At 38.0% G+C, this 19,785-nt stretch overlaps 1 protein-coding gene across 7 annotated transcripts in view; it reads right to left on the bottom strand.

Moving 5' to 3' along the window:
- The window catches only part of FHOD3 (formin homology 2 domain containing 3), a 368,733-nt gene that overhangs the window by 301,378 nt on the left and 47,570 nt on the right, over window positions 1-19,785 (bottom strand). For all 7 annotated transcript variants that reach the window (XM_021543138.2, XM_077785050.1, XM_021543129.2 and 4 more), the window contains exon 3: window positions 12,697-12,761. In XM_021543138.2, the coding sequence (XP_021398813.2) occupies window positions 12,697-12,761 (65 nt within the window). The remainder of the gene's footprint in view (window positions 1-12,696; window positions 12,762-19,785) is intronic.

Consider the following 19,785-nt stretch of genomic DNA (forward strand, 5'->3'; position numbering starts at 1 on the left):
AATGCTGACATGTGCCACAGCCACCTCTGATAAGGTATCTCATTTAGATGCCCAGGACATTCAGCTGCCCTGAAAACAGATACTTTGTTTTTTCAGTGGGGAGAAGGCAGGTACAGCTACAGCCCACAAAATTACTCTCTCCTCCTTATTATTCTTTGGAAACACAGATCTTTCCAACTGGGTGCTGAATGCCAAAGTACAGCTGGGCCGACCCTCAAAGGCAGGGCTGTGTGCGCGGCGCTGGGGCTGCCTGACCGCCTGACACCGACCCATCTGTCAGCAGGAGGCACAGGCAGGCAGCAGCCGCCTCCAGAACCTGCCAGCTGCAGGGCATCAGGCTCAGAAGAGGAGCAGGCAATGCCAGCAAGTTACTCTTTGGCAGCAATAGGAGGGACAGCAAATGAAAAGAAACCCCCTTTTTAAGCAGCTTGGCAGGCTCTGCAACACGGCAAGCTCCTTGCTTCCTCTGAGGGCAGTCATGTCAGAAAGACTAGAGTAAACCTCTTGAACTTTCCTCTTCTCCTGGGAAGGCATGTAACTGCACATCTGATCCCTGGGAAACTGGCTGGCACAAGTTATCAAAAAGCACCATCTCATTTGAGTGCAAGAGTGGTTTTTCATAAGGGTACAATGGACCAACTGTCACAACAAACCACCTTTTGGGGCAAAGGGTTTGCCCAGAAAGTCTTGTGCACCAATACTGATAATTTCTGTCTCAGTCTTAGCAAAGCTTTCACTACATGTGCAGAGCAGATTCCATCTCCATTTGATTTCATATGATAGGCCTTACAGCCAATGGAGGTAACTCACAGCCTGAATCCCTGAATCCTACCCTTACTTTCTTTCCAGTGAAACTTCAGAGGAGTTATTGCAGCATGTTATTCCAAACTTACATACACAAATTATGTATTAGATCCTGACAGGAACTAGGGAAAAAAAATCAGTGCAACTATATTCAGAGCTTGGCAAGGAGCCAAACTTCAATAAAAAGCTGTGATCATTTGAGACTGGCTATCAGGATTCTGAAGACAGAAACCAGAAATGGGCAATGGACCATATGCATACCTCTCCACAAGGCAATTTGTCTCCCAAATCTGTTCCCTTTATGGTCAATGGAGCAAGATGAATTCAGGACAGGACCATAACTGAGATGCTCTGATGTGCCCTCTGAGTGGGTTCTGCTCTCCATGACAGAGGAGGCCCAGTGGCTGATGCAGCAGCCAAGAAGCATGCCTGGTGTCACTGGAAGGCTGACAACAACAGAAACCCTGGCAGTGGTACAGCAGTAAACCTTCACCTAGAAACAGGTCTTTCCTACATAGTAAAAAGCAATTCAAGCAATATGAAAAGGAGTAACTCTGCCAGATGCGTTGAAGCAACCTGGTATCTGAAAAAAAGGCTTGTAAGGGTCTTACTGCTTTCCCATAGTTTCCTTGTTGTGTTTGGAGGGGTTTTTGCATTGGAGGGTTCCTTGAGGCCTGGGTGATCTATTGTGTGTGTGTTTTGGGGGTTTTTTTGTAAGATAAGACAAAAGGTTCTGAGTCTTCACAAAACAGATACAATTCCAGAAATGCTTTTTCCACATAGCACCTGCAGTTTTCCTGTTTAGCTTTTTGTTGTATCTTTTCCTACTGAGAAATTAAGAAACTGAGAATTTCTGTGTTTGAATTGCTCCCACCTCCTGCCTTTTTGACAAGCATCCCCAGGGGCCAGCTGGAAATAGCACCCAGCACCCCAAGGTAACAGACAGCTGGTCAAGCAGGTACTGCCAACTCACAGCTGGTCCTTTATGTCCTGCTAGTTAGTACCAAATTATACGCATTTTAGTGGCTTTAAAACAAAAAGATTCAATCTCAAAAATCTTGGGTTAGAAAAACTCTTCCCAAAGTCCTAGTAAACACCTGCAAATGACTGAATGTCAGCCTGAAACATGCACTGTATGGAAGGGAAGACCACACACAAGAGCAGCAGTACACAATATAAAACAGGAAGACCATGGTGACGGCATTGTGCAGACCACTAACCTCAGGGTGAAAATCCAGGAAACTCAGTCACTGCTACCAGAGTGCCCCAGAGTGTGCTGTCTAGAGTAGCTATAGGTACTTATTATTCTTCACTTCTACTCACCTTGTGTCAAAAGCACAGCATGTGCTCATATCCAGGGCTTTAAGAAGCTGTTCAGAGTATCCTTGTAGTGTCCTTTTCCCAGGTTACACCACCCCTGAGAGTACTGCAGGAGTACCTGGCTATTCCAGCAAAGATATAGGGGCACATTTTATTTGCTCTCCACTCTTTCTAGTTCCAAAGTATTTTTAATGTACTGTGAATTTTAACATATTAATAAAAAATAATAAGTTGTAATATGCTGTTGTTGAAGAGAATAACATGGCAGAACTTCCTTGCAAGAGATTTGATAAAGGTTTTCTGGTTAGTTACTTATGGTGCTAGACCTTTCATGCAAACATACTTACGTTTTCTACAGCAAGTTTTGCCTAAGTGCAACACCAAGCATCTCAGCGTAACAGCATGGGAGGGAAAAAAAAGTAAGGAAGCCTCCTGATGTATTTCTGATGCAGTTACAAGGAACCACTCATGCATGCTCTGAGCAGCAAGAAGCAGAAAGGCAGTCACAGGTGACTGCCATCCTGCCAGCATCATCACCACCCTTCCTGCCCAAAACAGTTCATGCAGCCCCTGGGCACAGGTGAGATCAGTCCCAGGCCTCCTCCTGTTCCAAACCTTTCCACACTCTCAGCTTGTTCTATTTCACACAAAGTCAAGGAAAAAGCAAATGTCTCCACAGACATTTGATTCTGATTAGGCTTTTAAGTGTCCATTGAATCTGAATTTAGGATTATGGGAAGAAGTAAGGAAGAGATCCAACATTTATATTTCACTTCCCAGTACAGAAACAAGTTAACTGGATATGCCCGTTTTTCAGACATTCTGGCCATTAAAGCTGATGTGTAAACTTTGTTTATAACCACAGGGAGAAACAAACCTGCAGAAGCAGGGCCTTTTTTAAGCAAAGAGCTACCAATATACTCCCCTTAATGTTTTAATAGAAAGACTGGAGCTAAATATTTAATGTCTGAAAGGTTAAAAGAAACCTGATATATAACTTCATACATACCAGACTTATCTCAAACTGCTAAATATGAATTGACATAGCTTATGATATCCTACATCTTACAATAGCATGCTGCTCAGCCACAGTAACTGCTGAGGTTCTAAATAAAGAAGTTGTAACTTTACTTCTTCGTAGCCTAAATTTTTATGTGCCTTGTTGAGACATAAGCAGGAAAAGAAAGCCTTAAAGAAGCTGATACCATTATTAAAATACAGATGCTGCACATAAAAAACACAAGAAAACAAATCAACCAGCCAACCAAAACCCACACCAAAACCAAACAAACTCTCCCTGCCCCTCCAAACAAAACACCCATACGCACAAAAAGGGCAGCTGATACTTAAAAACACTTGAAGACATGAGAAGTTGTGAAATAAAGCTAATTTTCTGAGTTGCTTCTACCATTCATGACCACATCTGACCATGGCATGTTCTGAGCCTAAGAATTTCATCTAAATGCTTCCAGAGGTACTGTCACAATATTTTTCACTATAGTAAACACTTTATTCTTGAAACTGGGTCGATTTGGTGTATCTCACTTGACAGTCTTAGAGAAAACAACATATATTACATCAGGGTGCTCTGCCACTTATTTAAATAAAACTCCTCAATCTTTTAAGTATTTCTTTCATGAAAGAAATAAATTGAGAAGCACACAATTTACAAATTAAATCATCCTAATTTCTACAGAAATAAAAGCAGCTGCACATGAAAAAGATGAAAAGAATATAAATGAAAGAGGAAGAGAATAGCTGAAGGCAAGGAAAGAACAGTACACGCTACTTGAATGCCATAATGAAAATCAACAACAGAGAGCAATTATTTCTTGACTGCTGAATTATGAGATAGTGCATTTATCATTACAAATCATTATGGCAAGAAAAGTTATTAAACCATATGAAAAATCAGTTGAACAGCATTATGAAACCACATGTATTTTATATCATCATTCTTATATCACAGTGAGATCTTCAAATGGTAACAAAACTTGAACTTCCTTTCAGTAAGTATAAGGACTGAAAAAAACATAGCCTCGGTCTAAACTATGATACTCATATACATAAACTTGCAGCAAGTTCACAAAAGGTTGGCAAGTGGCATTTGCTTGAAGCATCACTGACCATGAGTTTGCACATTTTGATTATGCCATTTTTAAAGATAATCAGTCTAACAATGTTCAAACATACATCTCCTGACCTTGCATTTCAATGATATGCATACCTTTTCTTTTTTATGCTAATAAGAAATAAACCATCATGAGGCATCAAAAGCTCATATGTAATGCTTAATTTTTAAGAGAAGAGAAGCTTACTTTCCATACTAGCATAATTCACTGTTTTATGAACTAACACTCCTTCTTCCCTTTTACTACATTACATGTGCAGGTCATGAATCTTAGAACACCTCAGAGAGAATGCAACTACATTTAGCTTAATTCAACTTCAGCAAAATCAGCAACCCTCTGCCTTCCTTACAAAGCTAGGTCAGTAGTTGGGCTGAACACAATATCACATTGAAATACCAATTTTCTATTCCAAACCCACAGCTTTTAAGTAACAGCTTCTAATTTTGCTTCCATAGTTTGTGTCCTTAATTTTGTTCTACTGTTCTGCAGGGTAAAGCTTAAAACATGAGAGTGTGCAGGACTGTTTCAAGAGAACTAATCTGAATCCAATTCACTTGTTTGGTTTATATCTTATGTATACAGCAGGTTTACATGGAGGCAGGAAACAAATAATTCTGTTCTTTTCCAAGTGTAATGCTAATTTATTTGAAGATACTTCATATGAACTTTTTTCCCCCCAGTTATGGGCTTGAATATGCTGTACTTCAGTTTACAGCAAAATGGGTTCAGCAGTCTGAATAGAGACCATAAGAGGAAGAACTGCTTTTTCTGTCAATACAAGTATCTATAATGTATGTGGGAAGTGCAAATAGCCAAAAAGGGAAACTATATGAAAACTATAAATAGCTATTGATATGCTATCAATAGCACCCACCTCATTAACATAGATATAACTGTTGTTACCGGTTTTTTTTTTTCAAAGGAGTTCATTATTAGCAGCTACAAATGGTTTGAATTTTTGTACAAGATTTTTTTTAATCTTCAAGAAGATATGTTTAGATTGCAATGGGAAAATCCACTTACAAAAATTCCATTATTAATAATATGATACTTTATAAGTACTTTAAGAAAAAAAATCTAAAACAAGTCTAATTGGACTTCTGTTAGACAGTGGGAAGCAAAGTATCATACAAATTTCCCTTCCTGGCTTTATGAGGACATAGTTTCCTTATAGTACCACTGAAGATGACTGAGGAAGTTTTATTGTTGTTTTTTATTTTGTTTAGAAATAGGACTTGTTTTAAATCTCACTATCAGAGTCAAAAATAGATTCTATCTCCCTTGCAGATTTTTACATACGGCAAAACAAACAAAAAAAAAAACCAAAAAAAAAAAACCAAAACAACCAAAACAAAACAAAACAACAACAACAAAAAAAAAAAAAAAGGAAAGCTGTCAGGGAAAAAAAGTCAGAAAGAAGATATCCAAATTCAAAAATTCAAATACATTTCACTCAATTTCTGCAGCACTTCCCAGTGTGAGTTGAATCAGCTAAGCTTTCACATTTTAAAACAATGCTTCCAGAGACAAGAAAAGTATCCCACTAGCATGCCCCACAGATGTCCCTTCAAATCTGAACAAGGCCATCTAATGCAAGAATTTGCCACTTCAATATGAAAATGCCACTGCTAATGGAACCATTACCTGCTCTAAAGTCTCTTGGTTCTTCTTGCTACAAAGTCTATTTAAGTATAATAATTTAAACTAAATATGCAGGGAAAATCTTGGAAAGGTATCCTTGTCTCAAACAACTTCTGAGATCCTACAGGACTGGCCCAGAGCTTTCTCAGTGAGATAACAGAAGGTAAATCACAAGTTATGGGGAAGTACCATGGTTCGTGCCCACAAAAGAGGCTGACCAAACACATGCACAAGAAGTGCAATAGAAATCTAAAATTTTGATTTAAAAAGGTGCGCATTTTTAAAGCAGAACCACAAGTCATTTACATGGATAGATTTTTCACAAAGTAATCTGATATGGGAACCAGGGGATTTTACTCAGAGCATCTGTGTTCCACATTCTCAGGAAAGAAAATTTAAATAATCCTAAAAGCTGAAAAAGGTATTTTTATCACAGCCTTTGCAGCTATTTCACATTTCACTCAAAGAGAGCTGAACCAGATATCTCAAATCACATCTGGATGCAGGCCCCAGTAAGTACTGTATGCACTGCCTTAACTAGAACTCAAATTATTCTATTAAAAAAAGCCTAGCCCTTAAAAAACTCCCCCTGAGTTCTGGCATTCCTTTTCAGGTTTTTTCAATTTGTGTGATGTCAGTTTACATCTAATAAGTATGTTGTTTATTATCTTCATTTAAGTCAGGACTTTTACCAAGTTACAGAAAGAGTCATAGGAAGCGTATCACGATTACAAATCCATAATGCATGCAAGATCCCTGTGTAGCACCATTAAATCCATTAATCACAGTCTTTTTGGTCCCAATTATGCTAAGAAGATATTCGATAAAGCAATTTCAACTCACCTCTCTCTCTCTCTCCTGTTACCATCAGTGCAAAGAAGGCAAAACCACAGTGCTTCCGACAAATTCTCAAGGCACCTCTTTTGTTCCCTTTAAATTAAATCCGAATTGGTTGCACGTTTTACTGAACTGCTAATGCTCTCCACATGTTCCCTCTCTCAGACTGAAAATGTTTTCTATTAGGAATGCCTAGCACTGAACATAAAACTGTAAAATGTCCTTCAAACAACCCAAAGTTCCTCTCTTTCTTTGGAATGTATCACTACTTGCCCAAATGAACAGCTCACAGTCCTACAAATAAGCTTCCTTTAGGAAAGCTTTTTAGTAAGACTCCTTTTCCTATTGTGTTCAGAAACTCCCTTATCAAATGAAAGCTGTTTATTTTAAAATCCATTAAGTTCTTTCTTTTTAAAAAAGCACCAAGGTTTTAAAGCGTGAGGTAGCAGAACTTCACATTGTCCATGGCCATGAAAAACCTACTCCAGCACTCAGCAAATGCACAAATTCCAGAAAAGATGAAATGGGATAATAATATTTGCAGGGAGAAGCATCTCAGGTGAGACAGTACCAAGAACATGAGATGTAGGCACAAACTTAACTTCACTCTCAGAGAATGAAATGCAACATGGTTTCACATTTCCTTAACCATAAGAGCACTGACTTTTCAACACTTCAATGCTCTTACGAGGAAAAACCACATTTTTTTTCCCCCTTTCAGTCCATGTATCTCAACTTATCTGCAACAAAGGGCCAGGTAAAGTTACAGACTCAACACAAGATTCTGTGTTTGTGAAAGCACAGTGGTTCCACTGGGGAGGAACTTGTCTCTCCATGTGCTTGAGGCACAAGTCCTACCAGAAGGTTCAATAGATGCAGAAATAGTTGTAGTATCTAATCATATCTGCTCTAACACATGCAACAAGTCCACATAATGGAAAACAGAAGGGATAACTGTACATGGAAAAAAGGACTAGGTGCATAGTTCAGCTATTGCAGGACAAATAAAAACAGCTGGCTTCTACTAGCCCCCTGGTTACAACCAGCTTATAGCTTCCCTCAGGTATCCCAGAACAATAAAGGCTCAAGAAAATATTTATGGCTGCATTTCATAAATGATATTAAGAGCAAGGGGATATCAAAAAGAGCTCTGTGGAAAGACTGGGTTATTGGTGCTAACACTGCTGGTTAACACAGATGCCCTGATAGCAGGAGCTAGAAAGAGCTGCTGTGAGCACGGCAGCACTGGTGTCCCAGGGTTGGGAATAATCCACTGTGGAGGTAACTCTGCATCTACACACATGCAAGAGCCAATAGAACAGGATTATAAAATGGTTATAACAACTTATACCAAAGCTATATTATACATTTTGCAAGACTCTTGCAAGAATATACTTGCACTCTGTTTAGGGCCCTAACTGGAACAAGCTATAAAATGTAATATACACAAATATCTATGCAAATTATTTTAAATCTATTGGCAGACAAAAGAAAACTTTGCACAAATACAGGAGAGTGGTATAACCATATGAAAAATGTACTTTTATAGAGCAAAAGCATTTAAATAACCAACTGGGGGTCCTGGCTGTGTGTTTTGGTTGGTTTTGTTTATTTGGCTTGGAATTTTGGGGGATTTTTTAATAATAAACTGACACAAAAAGGTATTAAAATTTAAAATGGTCCTTACAACATTTGCTGACCTTCCAAGCCACAGTATTCTAAGTAATCCCAGGTCAATACATTCACTCAGAAACACATCAACTTTTGTTATTTGCATTCTTCTTGTATTACATTGTATTAACAACTAAAGCTCATACCAAACTTCTTTTGGCAGAATCATTCTAAGTCATGGATCCCTGTCCAAACATCAATGTCAACATTGATTGCAACACTCATTATTTAACATCACAGGAATAAGCATTTTAGAAGAGGACATGGGGGCTCTATTGTGCTAAATACAGCATCCAAATGGTGCCTTGTCTCTCAGAGATCACACCAGATTCTGAGAAAAAATCTATGAAGCAATGAACAAACAAATGAAGCAGGAGCCGCAAACAGAGCTGGCCAACCAGGGACCTAATGGTTAAACCACATCTTTCTGCAGGAAAAGTGGAGCTGGTAAAGACCTTTAAAACTTCACTGTCATAATGCTGCTCTGACTACAACCTTCCATTTAGTTTCAAGAGGGGCTAAAACTTTTGACATTGTTGGTGTTCACTCTCTGTAGTTACATTTTCATTTACATTAGACTTTATCAAGGCTTCAGCTGAGCCCTGTAATTGTTAAATATATACAAACTAAAATAATAAGACACAACTAAATACAAAGTCATACGGCTGCCAAAAACACTAAAAAGACTTTTCCCACAAGGGCAGTAACTCATAATAAATGGGATTTGAATAAAAGGTCAAATTTGAAAGCTTGTGGGAAAAAAAACCCTACAGTTAACACTATCTGATTTAAGGAGCACTCAGAGCCCAGAAGATCAATCATGTTCTGGGCTGCATCAAAAATGTGGCCAGAAGGGTGAGTGAGGGGATTCTGCCCATCTATTCTGCCCTTTTGAGACCCCAACTGCAGCACTGCATGCAGCTCTGGGGTCCCCATCCAGGAAGGATATGGACCTGGGACAGATCTGATGGGCACAAAGATACTCCAGCCCTCTCATCACCTCTCCTGCGAAGTCTGAGACAACTAGGACTCTTCCGCCTGGAGAAGACAAGGCTTCAAGAAGACCTTATAGCAGTCTTGCAGTAATCAAAGGGGTCTTTTAAAAAAGAAGAGCAACTTTTTATATGGATGGCTAGTGATAGGACAAAAAGCAATGGTTTTTAACTGAGAGAAGGCAGATTTAAATTAGACATTAGGAAGAAATTCTTTATTGCAAGAGTGGTGAGACGCTGGAACAGGATGCCCAGAGAACCTGTAGATGCCCCATCGCTGGAAGTCTTGGAGGCCAGCTTGGATGAGGCCCTGAGCAAGCTGTTCTAGTGGGTGGCATCACTGCCCACAGCAGGGAGTCAGAACTAGATGACATTTAAGGTTCTTTCCAACCCTCTCTATTCTACAATTTCACTAAGATCTTTGGACATCAACAAGTACAAAAATTACATCTATAATTTTCAATTAGTTATGTTCTCTGAACAGAAATGGTTTCAGCAATTTTCTTTTGACATAAAGAAATGTTATAAATATTGAAGTTTGTATTAAAACCACTTAAAAGTATTAGCTATTAATTAATCCTGATAATTTATTCAGGATAAAGACAAAATGGGAGAATAGAGTAGTGTTTAAAAGAAAATTCATTCCTTCATGTTGAAAGTCCTGAGTATGTACATAAGAAAAGAACTCAAATTGAGAGTTTAAAAAAAAATAAAAAAGGAAGTATTAATGCATTAAATTAAGGTACTTAAAAGGGACTCCTATTTTACAGGGTAGAAAATACCACAACTTCTGCACTCAAGTTATTAAGTATTATTCCTTCCCTGCTCTGCTTGAAACCCAAAACTCTACCCCACTTGACATGGGACCTGAAAAATCTTCCCAGGTCTCAAAAATATCAGTAGTAGTAGATGTAGTCAATATGTCTTCTGACACTGAAGCCCAATGAATTCTCCAGAGATCTGAGGTCACCCACGATGGAAAACTTTTATCTGGATATCTGAACATAAACACTTCTATTGCTTCCCACAATTTAAAAGTACAATGAGTTAGGAAGAACGAAAAACATATTGATCCAAATTCAAAATGGGAGAATTTATGGCAGGAGAGCTATTTCTTTACACCTATCAGCTCTTAAAAACAAAGTAAAACTCTGAACACAAAGATGACAGGAGGCTCTGCAGAAAAGTCACTACATAACAAACCACACCTTCTCAGAAAGCAGCCCTAGCTACCTGTTGGGGACTTTGCAGAGTCAGTATCATTGCTAACCACAATGCTTTCCATGGAGACTGTGAAGACTGAAAGAAAACTTAGAAAGCATGACAGTTTTACTCCATGTAACACCATCTCAGATTCCTCTAGCTCCTGGCTTCTACTCTAAAGATGTAACGTATCTTTTAACATCTAAACCTAACGCTTGCATTTCCAAAGAGATGTTAACAGGCAGCTGATGTGCACACACACACAATTACTACCCACAGTGCCAGTGAAATAACCCTCTTATTCTGTGACAGGTTTGACTACCAGGCACAACTCTGCAAACAGTGCCAGCAGTAAGAAATACAGAATGTTCCCTGACTCTTTCAAACTATCCCATACCAAAAAATAAGACAAACTTGATATGCAAAAAATGAAAAAGAAAATAAGAGAAAAGAAGCTACATTACATCAAGCTAGGGGCTGAAACAAAAACTTACCCCAAAAATCTAAACTTCAGCAGGGGGGATGGAAATTAGAACCAGAACTTGCATTTGGCTTTTCTGACTGTAACGAACCAAGCCAAAAGCCCATATTCAAACACACCTCTTCTCTAGGAGTTTGAAATCTGGACTCAAGTTTTACAGCCTGGCTTTCTTTGCCACCAGAGAGCAACAGCACCTGACAAGGGACTACACTCTCATACAGGAACAATTAAGATATATGCACAGTAATATGGCTAATTGCCCACAGTAAGCTTGAATGAAAACAGATAAAAACAATGCAACCACACATTGAAGCTCAGAACCTTATGTGCTCCAATTCCTCGATGGCTGCACTCTGGAGAAAAAAAAAATTACATGAAAATTCTTTTTATAAAACCTCAATCCGGGAAACTTATCAAATCTTGTCTTGCTGTACTGGTCTGTTTTGCCAAATACACTTCCAGACCTAACAAGAACAATCTTCTCCAAGCTGTTCTTAATTTCACTCACATTTATAAAATCAGTTTAGACTTTGCATCATCTCTGTTCCTTCTCTAACACTTAACACGTATGCTTGCTCTACTGTTCTTCGTCAAGTCAATGGTAGTAGAGGAGAAACTGTTCTTGCACAAGGCAGACTAGAGATTGTTCTCAAAGAGAGGTATTTTTGGAATTCTGTAGGTTGTTTATACTCAGTTCAAATTCTCAGAAATGCCATTTCATAACATATGCTGGGGGCAGGGGAAAACGTTTAGCTGTATTTAAAGCCTGAATCCTCCAAAAGTCGCTGCAGAAATGGCACAAAACTGACTTCCTCCTCTTACATTTAAGGAAGATATCCATATTTCAAGGCTTCAGCTATGATATCTTGAAGGAAGACCAACAAGTTAAACATATTACACTGTTGAATCTACTGTGGAGAAGCTGAAAACAACTGTAGCATAGACACACAGGATTTTTAATTTTTTTGTTTTAAACCAGCCTCCCACAGAATCTGTCATACTGTCACCAGGACATAAGCATTAGCTTTGCCACTGACACTCAAACATTCTGCTCTGTAGAATGCTGGAGAACATATTAACACCATCCCAGGCCATCAGCCTCCTTTCACAGAACCTTAAAGCTCTTTTGACACACACATTTTGACTTTCATTAGACTTTTCCTTGTGACAGCATTGTTTTAAAGACGGTTTTTAAGACATTGACACTGTGACAATGACAAATACGAGGCCAAGATCTGCAAGATGTGAAGTAATAAACTTAATATGCTACTAAAATATAGCAGTTAGCTGTCAGCCAACAATTCTTCAGATCATGAACACAGACTTTTTCAGGTGCCCACAAAGGCTGTGACAAGATAGATAATTAAAGAACCACCCAACCATCTGACATCACTGTCAAATGCTATACTTCCCTGTGATATTTAACATGCTTTAAGGATAATTAGGTTAATACAACCTAATTTCAGCATGCAACAAACAAAAAAATAAAATCAATTTATTGGCCATTACTGTCAATTTGGAACACAACCAAGTCTGATTCATACTCCACAGATTTTCTTCTTGGAAATCGATTCCATTTATTTGTTCTCTTTCAGACATGTGGAACTTAACTTACCAATGCAGGCATGGACTCTTACAGAGAGCTGGGTCCTCAGAATTATGCTGTGCTTCTTCCCTCTCCTAAAAAGAGAAAAGCATGTAAAGGTATAGTGAGGAAGAAGAGGAACTGGAAATAAACAAATCAAGTTGAGCCTACAAGAAAAAAAAAAAAGGTGGGAGGGAAGGGAAGACAATAGAAATTTTGTCTTTGTTTCTCATAATCCACTTCCATTTTAATTTGCAATAAATAAACTTTCCTCATCAAGACTGTTTTGACTATGATAGCAATGGTTAGGTGATCTCTCCATATTTATTTCAGACAACAAGTTATTTTACCCTATTTCCCCTCCCTTTTGCTGAGGACAGGGACCAAGAGAGCAGCTGAGCAGGCATCTAGATGCTTGCGAAGGACAGCCGACCACAATGAAAACTGTATAAGTGAAGTATCAAGTGATGACTGCACATTTTCATTTTCACAGAAATACTTTAATGCTAGGTATAATTAAGCATTAAAAGAAAATCCAAAGTTAAAACAGATGTTTTGACACTTTCATAGATCTGCCTGCTTATATAGCCTAATGGGTTTTTAAAGCATGTATAGGTATGTTTTTCATGCAGAGGCAAAACTGAGGTCCTTTTCCACTCTGACTCCATATCAGGCTTAAATGGAATTCCTATTTTAATTAGCTGCTAAAAACCTCATTTGGTTTTCAGCCAAATTAGCATTTCTTCAACCTGGACAAGAGCACAGTTCTTGATTTCTAGTGTTACACCTGCAAACTGGCATGAGGGCACTGACAACACCTTGTCTCTGCACCCAAACCTGCTCACCTGATGGAAGGTGGGAGGGTAAGAAAAGCAAAATGTATTTTATGCTTGTACAGCAGCGTATTCTCCCTCATTTTTCTGAAACTAAAATGGCAGTTCCTGGACAAGTGGCTCTAGGTGGTCCTGATGACCTCCAGAGGTCCCTTCCTACTCAGCCATTCTGCGATTCAGTGAATTTGTTGTGGGAAAACACTCATAAAGGCACACTGTTTTTGGAACACAAAAGGATGCAGCTTAGTTTGTGTCATGCGAACCAGAGACCAAATTCAACATACAAGTTAGAGCACAAACCAGCACAACCTTTCTCGGTTACTCTTTACACAGACACCCAGCAGAATCTTATTCTTGCTGTAACTTAAAACATTTTTCTAGTAACAGCAGAAGTTCTTCCCCACCATATTGTTTCCCTACCCACAGTTATTTTGCAGAACAAAAATATTTCCATTATTTTCATGAAAAAACAAAGCAAAATATTTTATATTACTTCTTTGAAAGATCTGCAGAGGAAGAAAGGAAGGGATGTAGTGACAGGTATTTTCAGAAAAATATTGTCCCTAGGAAAATATAAGGGAAAATAAAAGAAAAGGACAGATCTGAAAAATAGTGGTTAATGTTGACCTCTCTACCTGCTAATAGAGGACTTAGTTTCAATTTCAGTAATCTATTTCTCTATAAATTAGAAAAAAAAAGTTAAACAGGGTTTTTTTTTTTTTTAAAAAAAAGCAAAACCAAAAACCTTTCATGAAAATTGCTCTTCAAAGGAGCTGCTTGGACATCGTTAGTGGGCAAAGTGTCACCCTTCTCTTAATAACTTGAAGTACCAAGCAGCAAATGCTATTGCCCCCATGAAAGCAGGCTGTAGTTTGGACTGTGAAATTCCCTAGAGCAGTTCCAGGTTTAGGACTGACGCTCCCCACCTAAATGCCTCCTGTTATTCTGGTAGGACGCAGTCTTTGCTTGCATTCATATTCTGCAGATTTTTAATGGCTGCCCCTCCCCACAGGAGTGCCAGGACTCCTCTGGAATATTGAATTTGCCAAGTTAATGAAGTATTTTTGACCACAGCTCTTGCCCTTTGCTTCTCTTGATTTCCCTTCCTTGATGGACGTGTTGATAGACCTGACATACACAGATCCTCCAAGATAAAATCAGAAAATGGAAGAAATGAGTAAAAATTGTTTATTGCATAATGATAAAAGGATAGTCCAGAGTTAGCAAAGAAAAAGAAAGTCTATATAATCAGACCTATTATTCTTCCCATCCTGAAAAACTGATCAACTAAAAGAAACAGCTAATTTAACAAATAATGGCCATTAATATCATGACACTCTCTAATGTTTTAGCAGTCTGTAGGATACAATGACTTCACCAGTGCTCTGCTGCAATCTACACACCTGTGGTGACTTGCTGAAAGAACAGACAGCAGGTAGTGTCCAGCCATTTGAAAGTGAATAAACACAAGGACCTGAGAAATCAGCACCATTTTAAGACCTGTAAAGATTCAGGCCCATTACAATTTAATGCAGGTCTTCCTCCTTTTCTAAAAATCCAATGCACAGTGTCTCCCAATACAAACAAGGCCCTTTTTTGTAGCTCTCCAAGCTTCAACAGTAGTGCTACTTCCTCCTCTACTTCTCCTCCTTACAAAGACCCCTGAAAACTTAAAGCAAAATGTAGAGCAAGCTCTCTTCTACAGGCTCTGTTTACACTATCATTGCAACTGTAGTATCTCCCAGGACAGAATGTTTTCAAACACACAAACATTAATTTTTATCTCCTACTGGCTGCCCTGGCCATTTTTCCAGCTTACCAAAATCAGTATGATTCAAGCCCCAGATGTTACGAACATGAAGACTCACTTATGATGGTTCATTTCTCCCACTTCCCCATAGGCCACACCACAATGATCACTACAGAGGTATTTCATGGGGTTTAGGCATACTAGGTTTACCACACAGCAGCCAATTATAATAAGACCAGTCATATGTAAAATATTAGAAAAAACACAATTTCCTGATGAATACTTTTGACTATCATGCAATATGAATAACAGTTTTGCAAAATGAAGATCACCTCTGAAAATTACTGCATCTATGATTTTACACACACCAATTTCCTGGAAAGCATATTACAATAATAAATTAAAAAAAAAGGGTAACTTGAAATCCATCCATGATTTCACAGACTCATGAACTACTGGCCAAATAGTATTAAAAAGCATGCCTGTAGGCAAGCCTGTCATGATATCAGGACAGGGAAGGAGGGTACCATGGGACAGGCAGGCTATTTGCATTAAAAACGAAGTAGGTTCAAAAATACACAGAAGAAAATACTATTTCCAACAAATAAGATAAATTTATTAAAAACAAAACCTAGACATGCAACAGTTTGTAATATACTCTTAACAAAGGCTTATATTTTTATTGATATTACTTTTTTAAAAAAATATGTTTCAGCGAGTGCAGCTGGCTACAATTTATTTTAAAAAAATCCAAGAAGTACTTCACAGAGTTAATTTAATAGCTGAAATTTAGCAGTAGAAGAGTAGGTACATTTCACATATTGTGCTGACATAGCATTCTGCTGATCTCGTTGAGATCAGAATCATTACTGCTATAAGATTAACTTCTAGTGTTTGGAGCTACCAAGACACAAAACCTTTTCTTTATTCAATTTCTCTAACAAATTAAAGTAAATAAGCATATGCCAACAGCTCACTGAATGCTTGTCTTATGGAATAGATATGCTTTATTTTGTCATTGTTATGTACCTCATTACAAATAGCTTCGCTCAATTATACACTTTCAAGTTGTGATTTAAATGACATTTTGAAAATACTACCTCAATTGACTGTCTTAAACAGATACTTGTTTTGAAGCAAAGCCTTTGTCTGAGCTAAGCAATCCCTTGACCAGAAGGAAAATACCAAGAATGTTATTGGGGGTACAGAGGGGAAAAAGCATTAACAAACAAAATAATAATCATTTAATGCCAAAACCACACATTAAAAGAAACCAACACAGTCTCCTCTTAATGTTTCAAGGAAACTTTGAAAGGAAATTTAAAAGCGTCTGTTTTATTAGGACATGACATCCTTCTTCTTAGACCTATACTAAAGACCTGCTGGTATCAAAAATGGGACTTTTATGTAAATATCTAATTAAGATTTATTAATGTTTTTAGCAAGACATACCACAATAATTTCCTTGACAAAGGTAATCTTTGTAAAATAGGAGAATGCATCAATTAACATACAATTTCTATTTCAATGTTTTCTTTCTTTCAAGAAGCAACTATTCAGACTTCCTAATATTCTTCTGAAGGGCCAGATATTTCAATTCATTAAATTTAGCCTCGAACAATCCCCTGATTCTGAAAACACATTATTTTGTCATTTAAAACTGAAGGAGAAAAACACCTTTCTAACTTTCTTAGTGATTGCTTAATAACTCAATAAAGGAATTTCATTAGATTAAAGGTGTTAATTCTACAAAAGGCCATGCCGTGTCCTTCTGGGTTCCTCCTGTTCTGCTTTCTACACAATACTTGATAACCATGGAAAAAGCTAGTTTTATAGCACAGCAGCAAACAAATTGCAATGGTTTTAATAACACTCTATAGCCGCACAGACAAGTAAACTTACTATTCTTCATTGTATTTGCTCAAAAAATAAAATCTGTCACAGACATCTGAATCATGAAGAGGCCATCATAAGCAGAAGTTGAGTCCAATGCTGTTAGCAGCCATGATTTTAGCTCACTAACAATTGGATTTGGTGAGCTAAAATTTTAATTAGAATCTTTTCAGTTAATGTACATAAGAGTGTGTCTACTCTTAGCTAGGGTCTGTAGACCCTTCTATTTCAGAAATATTTAAAGCATATTAAAAAAATGTTACCCGATGAAGGCAGACTTGGATTTCAATCTTTCATGCAGTGCTACACACATTCATAACGGCAGCACAGCAACTAAGAGTGATGCATCTTGTTAGGGTGACTCTGTTTTTTTCGTATTTTTTTTAAATAAATAAAAATATTATAATAGGTAACTATATCTAACCCTCAGAGCAGTTTTCAAGTAGCATATTCCCATGAGTCTCATTGTACTCTGTTCCAAGCAGGGAATCTCACCCATTAAGATTAGTGTTATCAGTCAGTTGTAGACAGAGATAATTCTTGAGGATAACTCAGAGAGAAAAATCATTTGCTGTACTAGAAAATGATGCAAAACCTTTGAAAACTACAAAGTAGTTTGTTTGTGCACATAGAAGTTTAGATATTTAAACTAATGAGTATCCTTTCCCTCAGATCCCAGCCAAGATTCTGGAAATACAGCCTAGATGTGGTGGAAAATGAATACTAGAGTTTCAATTCAAACAGAAAATATCAGTAAAAGGATTGTAAGAATGGGGTTCCAGAGGACAGACTTTACCTTTCCCCCTGCACCGGGCTAACAGCACAGATGATGCTCTTCCTCATCCTGCTTTAGAGAAGCACTGTAAAAAGCAAGAGGTTCCCACCTGCAGCTTGCTTTGAACCCGCGGAACTACACAAAAACCTACAGGTTTGCCCTCCTAAGTTTCACCAAATCAAGGAAAAGAATGGAAAATAAAATCATATACCAGCGAACAGTATAGGTACCTTGTATTTTCATTATTTAGTTGTTATAAGATGGGAAAGTTTGCTGCTCCCCCAGTCTCCAGCTCCCCCCGTACTTAGTTTTTCACACTGCTATGAAGTGCAGTATCAAACAATCACTCACAGCAAGGCCAGTTCTGAACCAGAGGGAATCAGATGAACCAGGCATACGTTTACCCGACACCAAGCCTCTCTTGAAATAACCAGATAATTTTTTTTATTATCCTTCAGAACCACCACCAAAGCAAACACAATGGGTTACTAAACCCAGCTAAACTAACACCATGAGCTGTTGCCTATTTATCCCAAAGAGGGCAGAGGTTGGATGGAAAACTAACTTCAACCTGGTAGCACTGAAACTATTTCCAGACCTGGACAGCATTTAACGTCAGTCTAACCTGATGATTTACCCTATAACAATTCTGCAGCTAATCCTGCCTGATGTAACAATCTAACCATTAAGAAAACCTATCTACCACAGATGCTGCTTTCAAAATACACATGCACAACACATGCTTCAAATTTTGTTACAGCTTCTCATAGCATTCAGGTTTCTTCGTGGGCCATTAAACATCTCCAATAACCACATCTATGTTTTCCAACAGAAGTAGCTTAATAAGAACAGCATTCAGCAACTCCTGAGTTCAACAAAGAATCACTGACTCCCACAAAAGAAACCTAGACTACAGTATGTCACCAGACGCAAACACATAGCAACAGACTTGCTCTAAAGTGCATTACTTTTGCAAATAGCTTTTGCTTTTTCATTTCAGAACCCATCCATTTACATCTTCACTTGCACACACCTTTTAGGGAGTGAAAAATGCTTCTGCAATGGGGTATTGCCTCACAGTTGCTTCAGTTTAAGGAGCAGGAATGGAGAACAAACTGTTCCTTGTTGAATGCATAAAGGATGAAATTTTTGCCAGAGTTCAAGCACTTAAGTCTATCAGGTTTTCCCTGAAAAAGATCTACAAGCCAGCACACACATACAATAAGGAAGGTGTTTTTTAACTTGCTATTAATCAGACAGCATAAATCTTAGGCTTTGATTTCAAAGCTGTTAAGATACAGTTTGACTGCCATTTCACCATGATATGCTTCTCCAGTCAACTACAGATTCAAGAGATTGGAAAATAAAAATCTGACACTTCAAAAAAAATTCTGTATAAAAGCCAAGTCTTTTTACAGTGAGAGAGTGCACATGTACACAGAGAGTGGAATTAAGAATCTCCCTTAAACTCCTCCAAAAATCTTATCCAAACAAGTAACCTTTTTGAACTTCTTAGGTGATTATTATCCAAAGATCCAACTGTCATGTTCAAGCTCATGTTATTGCCATTGAATAATGGAAGAAGAGGAGCTCAGGAAATAATATCAATAATTAAAAAGAAGTCTTTTTCATGCTAATACCTTCAAATGGATGACAGCACTAGCAACCTCTTCTGGTACATGACAGGCTATATGAGGCACACACACTCATCCTCATAGGAAGTCAGTGGGCTTTTCTCTCTTACCTCATTTTTCCACTTAAAAATTAGTGTGAAATCAGAATGTGTCTGCATCCTGTTCATGTAATACACTTGCAAGTCATCTAATTGTTTTGCAGGGTAGTTTTATTCAGAGCATTCCCAGATCATG

Source organism: Lonchura striata, chromosome 1, assembly GCF_046129695.1.
Source record: "Lonchura striata isolate bLonStr1 chromosome 1, bLonStr1.mat, whole genome shotgun sequence".
NCBI lineage: Eukaryota > Metazoa > Chordata > Aves > Passeriformes > Estrildidae > Lonchura > Lonchura striata.